The sequence below is a fragment of the Uranotaenia lowii genome, chromosome 2, assembly GCF_029784155.1.
Source record: "Uranotaenia lowii strain MFRU-FL chromosome 2, ASM2978415v1, whole genome shotgun sequence".
Classification (NCBI taxonomy): Eukaryota; Metazoa; Arthropoda; class Insecta; order Diptera; family Culicidae; genus Uranotaenia; species Uranotaenia lowii.
In genome coordinates this window covers 42,412,734-42,423,085 of record NC_073692.1, presented here as the reverse complement: position 1 = coordinate 42,423,085, position 10,352 = coordinate 42,412,734, and the positions used below count along the sequence as shown (strand labels likewise).

General features: G+C 43.4%; 1 protein-coding gene across 1 annotated transcript; it reads left to right on the top strand.

Annotated features, from left to right (window-relative positions):
• Positions 1-6,845: 6,845 nt before the first annotated feature.
• LOC129741316 (uncharacterized) lies at positions 6,846-10,133 on the top strand. Its single transcript, XM_055733036.1, has one exon. The coding sequence runs from the start codon at positions 6,846-6,848 to the stop codon at positions 10,131-10,133; it is 3,288 nt and encodes a 1,095-aa protein (XP_055589011.1).
• The last annotated feature ends 219 nt before the right edge of the window (positions 10,134-10,352 follow it).

Sequence of the window (10,352 nt, the reverse complement as noted above, 5' to 3'; positions counted from 1 at the left end):
TGTTTTTAATTGATCCGAAACATGAATTAAGAGATTAATAATCGCAAACTGATTCCTGAAACATTCTTTTTCGATCATTTTTCATCATATAGGTACGTATCAACATAAGGGGTAGGGTTATCATATCCCGCAATGTTGAAAAGAGTACAATGAAAAGAAATCCAAAGATAAGAGAAAACTTTATAAAAAAAACAGAGCTATTTAGAGTCATTCAAATAATGCCAGTTTGTTGAGAGTTTTTTTAAAGGAAAAAAAAGAGTAAAAAGCCCGGTCCGGCACGGTTGCCAAGATATCGAGAAAAATGCCCGAATTTATTTAAAATCTAAACAAAATCCGAACCAAAACTGCATTTTTTTCACAAGTTATGCTTTTTAGTATGTTTTATCAAAATACACGTGCAAGCATTTTTTGTGGAAATGTAAAATTTGATCTGAACACCACTAATATGACTCAATAAAGAATAATTTTGCTTGTGTTCATTTTTCACATTTTCTTTTGAATTTTCATAAGAAAAGCCTGGATTTTTGTCTGATTTGCTCGGATGCTAAAATTTTTAAAAATTCAATGCCCGGATTTTATTATGCTTTTGGGAAAAAAGCAGGCCAGAATACTCTCAGAAAAACTTCTGGAAAGTTGGAAATGACGTACATATAGGATAATTTAAATTTTCTTATACTTTTTTTAACTAATAAAAAGAAACAAGTCAGGGACTGTATATTCCATTTTAGATTATTCGAAGGAAAATTAGTTTTTGATGATATGCTGATAAACCACACCAAATCCGATAAAATTATTGATTTAAAAAAAAAAAAAGGTGCGTATATTTCCTTTGAACAAATAAAATATTAGATTTGTGCGCTACGAAACGTTTGAGTATATTGCTTTTGTACTCTTTGATAACTATTCGGGTTGTATTGCATACTCAACGGCGCTTGTTGCCCTCCGTGTAAATTACGATTCAAAGATGCCTTCATGAAAACGGGATATATAGGTATGGTATTGAAGTTTTTGTAAGTTGTATTTCTTTCGTATTTCTAGTATAAGATGTAGTAAACACACTTCGTATACTGAAGCAAACAACTCCATTTTTCTGATTCAAAGGCCCTCATCAAAAAAGAGTACATTTCGTGAAATTTCACAAAAAGAAGAGTACGCCCATTTCTCGACCGAAAAAGAGTACATGTACTCTTAAAAGAGAACGTATGGTAACCCTACATTAGGGTGACCCTATAATCTCGAAATTGAATCGACACTGATAAACAAATGTAAACGCAACACAAAACAAACTGACCGAAAACAAATAAGAATAGACGGAGGCCAGTAAAATGTAAGATTTTAAATTGTTAATAAGGTTAAAATTTATCGTTTAAAATATAATTTTAGTGTCCACTGAAGAGGAGCGAATACCATAGTAGCACGAAACGTATAAAAACTGGACAAGTTTTTAATCATTCGATAACTCGCCGAAAAAGTCGATTATTTAATTCACAATCTATTGCGACGATAAACAAAAATAAAACCGTATTAGGGTGGCAATGGATGTATGTGAAATATTTCATGGTCGAATATCGAAAATCGACCGTAAACATTTTGTAGATTGGCTGAAAAAACTGACCAGTGCAAAATTTAAGCTCAATTGGACTTGATTTAGGGGTGCCTCAAAGCTCTCAAAGTTTCGGTTTTTTGACCTTCGAAAATCATGAAAGGAGGGGACCAAAGAAAATCGGAGACATCGAAATTTTAATTTTGATACCAAATGAGTTAGAAATACATGAAACGTCGAGATCTGATGTTGTCTCGAAAAAAAAAACCTTAGCCATAAGGCCCATAAGTCAAATTTCTGGGATTCAGTCGGTTTTCCGAAAATCGATAAAACACCAGATTTTGAAGTTTTCTGCATAGTAACACCGTTTAAGAAGTAGACGCTCAGTTTGATGTTATGAATGATGATAAAAATGGGATGATTGTAAGGAAAAACCGAGAAAAAATCGGGAATTTTGAATCAAAATTGGGAAAATTATTTATGGATTATTTTTTCCATATATGAACCTATCAAATTCTAAAATTCTTTAATTTAATGATGATGAAACTTTTCATTTACTTTAGCTCTACAACCCATAGTCGTTTATTCCAGGATTGTGAAGCAAGAGCGAAAAATGCTTGGATATTAAATTCATGAGTAAAATGCCAGGAAATGTCGAAAATTCAATTAAAAAAAAAGATTTTTGAACTCAGTGCATGCAATTATCAAGCAAAGAATCACCGTAGAAAATGTTCTCGACCATTAACAAATTCATCGTCCACGCATATTATGCCTTGCAGTGAATGTATAATTCTTTTTTAATAAAATAAATTTTTCACAACTGTAGGGGAGAGTAAGGATACTCGATCCCTGGGGATACTTGATTCCTTCGCTATATCTCGAAACAGGAATGTCCTACAAATATCAAATGTTCTAGAAAAATGTGCCAAATAGAACAAAACAACAATGCCGTTATCTCAACAAATTTTTAAAAAAATGTTTTTCGAGTTATTGAACTTTGTTTGAAAATTTATCAAAATGTGATTTGAAGATCTTTTATTATCACTTTAAATGGTTCTCACATGTAAAAATTATAATTAAAATATTAATTCCAAATTGTCAATCGTTAGAGAATAATTTGCACTTAATTATGCCATATTTTCAAAGCATTTAAACTCTCAGTTTTATTTTTAAGAAGAAGTTTTTCAAAATGTATTTTATGGGTATAATTTATCCCTGGAGTCCAAAATGGTATATTTTTCTTCTAAATGGATCGTGATCGCTGGTTATCATGAAATTGCTTATATTTGTCCAATAACTAATGTTTATCTAGTAATTATCAGTTAAAAAGGACTTAAAATATTGTGTCTATGACCGCAATAGCCCCTTGTTACACCACTGATAGCCGGCAACCCACAATCGAAAACAACTTCAACAGTTGGTGTCCCATCTTCGGTTTCTCCAGCTGGTGGTTTACCTACGACTCGCCGAACACCCAACGATCAGACCGAACGACCAAACAACAGACGGTGATTTCCATCCCAGCACGGCCCACACGACGAGCAAAAGGGTACCCGAAGACGATCATCAGCAATCATCGGCAATCATCAGCCGGTATTGTGCAGCGATCATCACCCACCGGTTATTGTTTCTGGTGACTAGAACGGAGATTGGGAGAGAGCGTATCACCCATCGGCCCATCGGAAAAACATCGCATCTTCAATCTTCGGAGGCAGATGGCAAAACTCGAAACTCGCACCAGTCGAGTTGAGCCTGCCAACTACTCCGGATAATCGCGATATAGATTAGGTGTAATAAATGTTCGTTTTATAATTTTAAGTAGAATTTCGCTTTATTAAAGTGTAGCTAATAAATTGTGCGTGTTTTTATAAAGAAGTTGCGTGTTATTTAAAACCGTTTATTCGAATAAACTGTTGTGGAACCTTGCATGTGATAAAGGTCACAGCAGATACACTTAGCAGTGATTTCGGTTGAGTTTTGGCGGTGTTGGCGAGCCGTCGGGAAACCACAGGATAGAACCACTTCGAAGGTAAAGGTACGGCCCCCAACATTGTGGTCCTTCGAGCCGGATGGGAGCAACCGGAAACCCGGAACACGTATCGGTAACGCACGATTGAGGCTTTGGCGCCTTTTGGGTTTGAGAAAAGCGTTATTGGGTCGAGGAAAACGCCATTGGGAAAACGCCATCATCACAGTGGTGAACAATTCACTATTGTTGCATTGTGCACCCTTCGAACAAAGGTGCATTGTTCTGCATCATTAGCGCGCCATTGCAACTGTTCGGCTTGGCTTGGGTGTTGCATGCTAAACACCTGCCGAATTTTTGCATGTTTTTCGGAGGCCTGGAGGAATAATCGAGGATCAACGGTGATTAGGCTACTCATCCTACGGTTGCATGCGCAACATTACTGCACGTGCGGAGATTCCTGTTTTCTCAGGTAATTATACATAAGTGCAGTATATGTTCAGCCGTTTTAGGATTGCATGATATTAACACACCTCTTCGATCTCTACTGTGACATCATTATCCGGAGTGTCGTGACGATTTACGGAACCGCTTGAAGTTGGTTCACACTGGGCGATATTGGATCGCTCTGGAAAGGCCAATTCGACAGCAACCATCATCCTTTGGTTATCGGTGGTGACAAGGTGTTCATCGCGTTCTGGTGGAAGGTAACAGGGCCGCATCGAGGAGGTTTTCGGTGTGGAGGCGCCTAGGATTCGGGTTCGTGGTGGCTAAGGAGCTGCTGCGTGCTATCATCGCAGAGAAGACGGTGATCGCATTTCGGTTCAGAAGTGGCACGGAGTCGCATTGAGAAGACCTCGGTGTTCGTGTTACTTCGATCGGTGATCAGCATTAGCGTAGCGAGTAGGTGTCTGGCAAGTGATAGCTGGATTCGATCAACGTTGTGGCAAGGGAGCTGCTGCGTTTCTTCGAAAACCATCTCGTACCGTTTTGGTTCGGAGCTCAGGGCCGCATCGAGAAGGTTTCGGTGTGGGTGCGACTCGGATTCGGTATCGTAGTGGCAAGGGAGCTGCTGCGCTTCAACTAACCGTCGCAGACTCATCCGGTCCTGGTCCGGTAGTGGCACTGGGCCGCATCGAGGAGGTCTCGGTGTGGGTGCTGCTCGTAGGTGATCATCGTTAGTGGCAAGGGTGCTGCTGCGCTCCTACAACTCACCGCAGGGAAGCTGTTTATCCGATCTTGGTCCGGAAGTGGCACATTGAGGAGGTCTCGGTGTGGGTGCTACTTGAACCGTAGTAGCAAGGGCGCTGCTGCGTTCATACCGGCGAAGGTCTACGCAGAGTGTCGGGCGAAGGTCGCCAATTTTCAACAGCATCGCACGAAGGAAGAGGCAGCGCAACAAAAAGTTCTCTCGGGTGAGATTAATTGAACAGTATATGTCCACATTAGCTAGGGTTTGAAAATACACTGTTTTAAATAAAAATTATCCTCTTCAATTAACGTGCTACAACATCCATGAGCAACAACTGTTCGTGATCAGAACAATTTTGGAACTGCTCGTTAGAGCAAGTCATCTTCTTTGGATTTCGCTGGTCGTTTGGTCTGGATTCGGCGCCATTACAGGGTTCATAGGTAAAGTGAACAGTATATGTTCAGCCGTTGCAAAATTTTGGAATACTACATCCCATATTACTCCTCTTCGCCTGCCTGTTGATGAATTCTTCGAGCGTTTGAGCTGGTGATCAAGTTCGGTTTCTGGGTGACGGTCCACAAATTACCATTGGTACAACGAAAGGGTTTCTAAGGTAATTTGCTGGATAGTATATGTTCAGCCGAATTTTGGACACGTTTTGGAAATCTACACCCACATTTCATCCTTTCCGGTTCTGACGTCATCATAATGCCGAAGTCAACTGCAGCTGAGAAGGCCCCGCCGTCGCTGAAGGTTTTACGGGTGAAATTGAAGGAAATTCAAACCAGCTTTTCCGACATTTGGATGTTTGTCGACGGGTACAGGGAGGATTCAACTCAGGGTCAAATTGAGGTTCGGTTGGGTAAAATTGATGGGCTGTGGGAAAACTTTTGCGATACTTTAGTTCAGATTAAGGCGCACGATGACTTTAAGGAGACCGATGATTTGTTCGACAAGGAACGGCAGGACTTAAGTAACCAGTATTACTTCTGCAAGGCATTTTTGGTTGATCGGGCAAGAGAATTTGCGGTGCCGGATTCGATCAATCACTCTGTTCGATTGAACGAGTCGTCAGGCCATAGTGGGATGGATCACGTGCGGTTGCCTCAGATAAAATTGCAAACTTTCAATGGGGACATCGAAGATTGGCTTGGATTTCGAGATCTTTTTACCTCGTTAATCCATTGCAAGCCAGACCTATGTGAAGTAGAAAAATTCCACTACTTAAAGGGGTGTTTTGAAGGGGAGCCAAAAACCCTGATAGACTCGCTTCAAATAACCCAGGCAAATTACACGATAGCGTGGAATATTCTTTTAAAACGCTACAACAATAGCAAGCAGCTTAAGAAACGTCAGATACAAGCATTGTTTACCCTTCCACATCTTGCCAAGGAGTCAATAGCTGATCTGCACGCTTTACTGGAAGGTTTCGAGAAGAGTGTTCAAATCCTCGATCAGGTTGTGCAGCCCGAGAACTACAAGGAGCTTCTGTTGGTCCATCTTCTCTCAACACGGTTGGATCCTGTTACGCGTAGGGGGTGGGAGGAATTATCTGCTAACAAGGAGGCAGATACTCTTGGGGATTTGACGGAGTTCATACGGCGGCGAATTGCGGTTCTAGAGGCGCTTCCATCCAAGGCATTGGAATTGAAGGGTGGTTATCAGCAGACAGCAGGGCATAAGCAGAAACCGTACGTTCGGGTCAGCCACAATGCTTCACAGCAGCAGCCGCAGCAGTATCAGCAGCAACAGTTTCCGCAGCAACAGTATCAACAGCAACAGTATCCGCAGCAACAGTATCAACAGCAACAGTATCAGCAGCAGCAGAACCAACAGCAGCAGAAACCAGGGGCAAACGGGAACAGCATGGTGTTCATCAATGCCCAAGATTCAAGCGCTCTACTGTTTCGGAAAGGGTTAATCTACTTCGAACACATGGGTTGTGCCGAAATTGCCTAAGAACGGGACATCAGGCTCGGAATTGTCCATCGAAATTCTCCTGCAAGCAGTGTAGTGGTCGTCATCATTCGCTGGTGTGCTTCCGCTCTGAAAACAACAGTAATGGCCAGGTTTCAGTAAACGCATCGAGGAATGATTCTCTCTCCGACGATCAGGAAGCAGAATCATCGACACGTGTGGCGAACATGGCAGCTCCAATCGGTTCATCGGTGAATTCAGCTTCGCAATTTCGATCTCGTGTTTTACTAGCGACAGCGGTGGTCATTATTGAAGACGATATGGGTAATCAGCTTCCGGCAAGGGCACTGTTGGATTCCGGTTCTGAAAGTAATTTTATGACTCAACGGCTTAGTCAACGGATAAAGGTTTCTCGAAACAAGGTGGATGTTTCGATTCTCGGCATTGGACAAGTTGCGACGAAGGTGAAGCAGAAGGTCAGCGCTGTGGTGAAGTCTCGTACCTCTGAATATGCTCGTGAACTTAGTTTCTTGGTTTTACACAAGGTTACGGCAACTCTTCCGACAGCAAATGTCAACACTGGTGGTTGGAATATTCCTGAGGGAATTTCGCTAGCCGATCCTGCCTTTTTCCAGTCCAATAGCGTCGACCTCGTCTTGGGAATTGAGTGCTTCTTCGAATTCTTCGAAACTGGTCGAAGAATATCGCTTGGAGCGAATTTGCCAGCACTCAATGAATCAGTCTTCGGATGGATCGTATGTGGAGGTGTTTCTCAACCGGATAGCTCTCTAAAAGTCAGCTGCAACGTCTCGGCGAACGAGACACTTGACATGCTGGTGTCACGGTTTTGGGAATCCGAGGAGATTGGATCAAAGAGGAACTATTCCCCGGAGGAGAGTCTATGTGAGGAGATTTTTGAGCAGACGGTTCAGCGGAGTTCAAGCGGGCGATACAGTGTTGCTCTGCCTACGAAAAAGGTTGCTGTGTCAAGGCTCGGTGGCTCCAGAGACATCGCTTATCGGCGGCTCTTGGGTACAGAACGTCGATTTGCCAGGGATACAGAACTGAAGCGCCAGTACATGGAATTTATGGAGGAGTATCATCAACTTGGGCACATGCGAAAGGTTCCGGCGGAGGATATTGGCAATTTCAGAAGGTGTTTTCTGCCACATCATCCGGTAATAAAGGAGGCGAGTACGACTACCAAGGTGCGCGTAGTCTTCGATGCCTCTTGCAAGACATCTTCGGGAGTATCGTTCAACGACGTCTTGATGACCGGGCCGGTTGTACAGGATGACCTCAGGTCCATCATTATGCGGTGTCGGACGAAGGCGATTATGCTGGTGGCAGACGTGGAGAAGATGTTTCGCCAAATTGAGATTCAACCCGAAGACAGACCTCTCCAGTGTGTGTTATGGCGCAACAATCCGAACGAAGAAGCAGGTGTTTACGAGCTGAACACGGTGACCTACGGCACGAAGCCAGCACCGTTTTTGGCTACCCGTACTCTGCAACAGCTCACATCAGATGAGGCAGCTCGTTTTCCCTTGGCAGCGCAAGCGATGGCTGATGACACCTACATGGACGACGTCATTACCGGAGTGAACAACCTCGAAGAAGCAATTGAGCTTAGGAAGCAGTTGGAGCAGATAACGGAAAGCGGAGGTTTTCGACTACGCAAGTTTGCTTGTAATCGGTCGGAGGTTCTGCAGGGTATACCGGAAGACAATTTAGCGATTCCTGGATTCGTGGATTTGGATCCAGATCCTTCTGTCAAAACATTAGGACTTACTTGGTTGCCTGGTTCGGATACATTCATGTTCCAGTTCAATTTGCCTCAAATCGAAGATTTTAACTTTACAAAACGCAACGTTCTCTCTGTTATTGCCATGTTATTCGATCCTCTAGGGCTGATTGGGGCCACTATTACAATGGCGAAAATCTACATGCAGCAGTTGTGGACTCTTCAAAATTTTGACGGCAATAGGCTTGATTGGGACGAGCAACTACCTTCCACGGTGGGTGAGCGTTGGCGAAAATTTCACGAGGAGTTGTCCTGGCTGAACACCATTAGAATCGATCGCTGTGTTATTCTCCCCAACCCGATAGAGCTGGAACTTCATTGTTTCTCGGATGCTTCTGAGAAGGCGTTTGGCGGTTGCATCTATCTTCGCAGCAGAGATTTGCATGGTTTAGTTTGGACTAGACTAGTTTCGTCGAAATCTAAGGTTGCCCCATTAAAATGTCAATCGATAGCACGTCTCGAACTCTCTGGAGCATTATTGATTGCAGAACAATACGAAAAAGTGAAGGATTCCTTGAAAATTTCGGCTAAGGCGTTCTTCTGGACCGATTCGACGTGCGTTTTGCGTTGGTTGCAAGCGATTCCGACTGTGTGGACGACATATGTGGCAAATAGGGTGTCGAAGATTCAAACCATCACTCAGGGTTGCAAGTGGAGCCATGTACCAGGCATTGAGAACCCGGCGGACTTGATATCGAGAGGAGTTTCGCCAGCAAACATCGTGGAGAACCAGTTTTGGTGGAGAGGGCCAGCCTGGTTGCAAGAATCACCGGAAAGTTGGCCTCAAGCGCCAGCGTTTTGTATTCAAAATGAAGGAGATGAGGAACTGCGTCGTACTACTGTGGTTGCTGTTGCCTCTGAAACGGAGGAGTTCGTTAATACTTACCTTTCTAAATTTTCGTCTTATATTGACCTTATTCGAAAAACTGCTTACTGGCGACGCCTGAAAACTTTTCTTTGGTGCAGATTGAGAAACCCAGCAGCAGAACCAAATAAAGGTTTTCTCTCTGTGTCGGAATTGAAGCATGCTGAGCTCGATCTAATTTCTCAAATTCAGAAGGTAGTGTTTGCGGGTGAATGGAAGGTATTGGCAGAAGGAAAATCGGTGTCTAGGAGTTCGCCAATGCGTTGGTATAACCCTTTCTTGTCCTCTGAAGGAGTAATTCGACTTGGTGGTAGACTGAGGAATTCTGATGAGCCCCATGATGCAAAGTATCCTGTTGCCCTGCCCGCTAGGCACCCCTTTTCGACGTTGCTCATTAGGTATCACCACGAGAAGCTGCTACACGCAGGCCCACAGCTTTTGTTAAGTGTCTTGAGACAGCGTTACTGGATTTTCGGAGGGAGAGAAACCGTAAGGAATGTAGTTCATCGTTGTTTGAGATGTTATAGAGCCAAGCCATCTCCAGTCCAGCATATCATGGGCGATTTACCTGCTTCCAGGGTGACCATCGCCCCAGCCTTTCGACGAAGCGGTGTGGATTATTTCGGCCCCGTTTACGTCAGACCCGTTCCCCGTCGTCCTGCAGTCAAGGCCTACGTTTGTATTTTCGTCTGTTTGTGCACAAAGGCTGTTCATCTCGAACTGGTTTCAGACTTAACCACTGACCGGTTCATCCAAGCGTTGCGTAGGTTCGTAGGTCGCAGAGGAAAATGTGCTGAATCCTATCTGATAACGGTACGAATTTCGTTGGTGCCCGTAACAAAATGAGAGAACTTCTAGAGCTTCTAAGGGATCGTACTCATCGTGACCAAGTAGCAAAGGAGTGTGCGAATTCCGGAATACAGTGGAGCTTTAGTCCGCCGAGTGCCCCCCATTTCGGTGGTCTCTGGGAAGCTGCCGTACGATCGGCCAAGAATCATCTGCTCAGAGTTTTAGGAGAAGAACCGGTATCACCAGAGGATTTCAACACGCTATTAGTACAGATGG

What these genes read in the sequence shown, in the direction of transcription:
- LOC129741316 (XM_055733036.1), top strand. Translation starts at nt 6,846, where the DNA reads ATGGCAGCTCCAATCGGTTCATCGGTGAATTCAGCTTCGCAATTTCGA.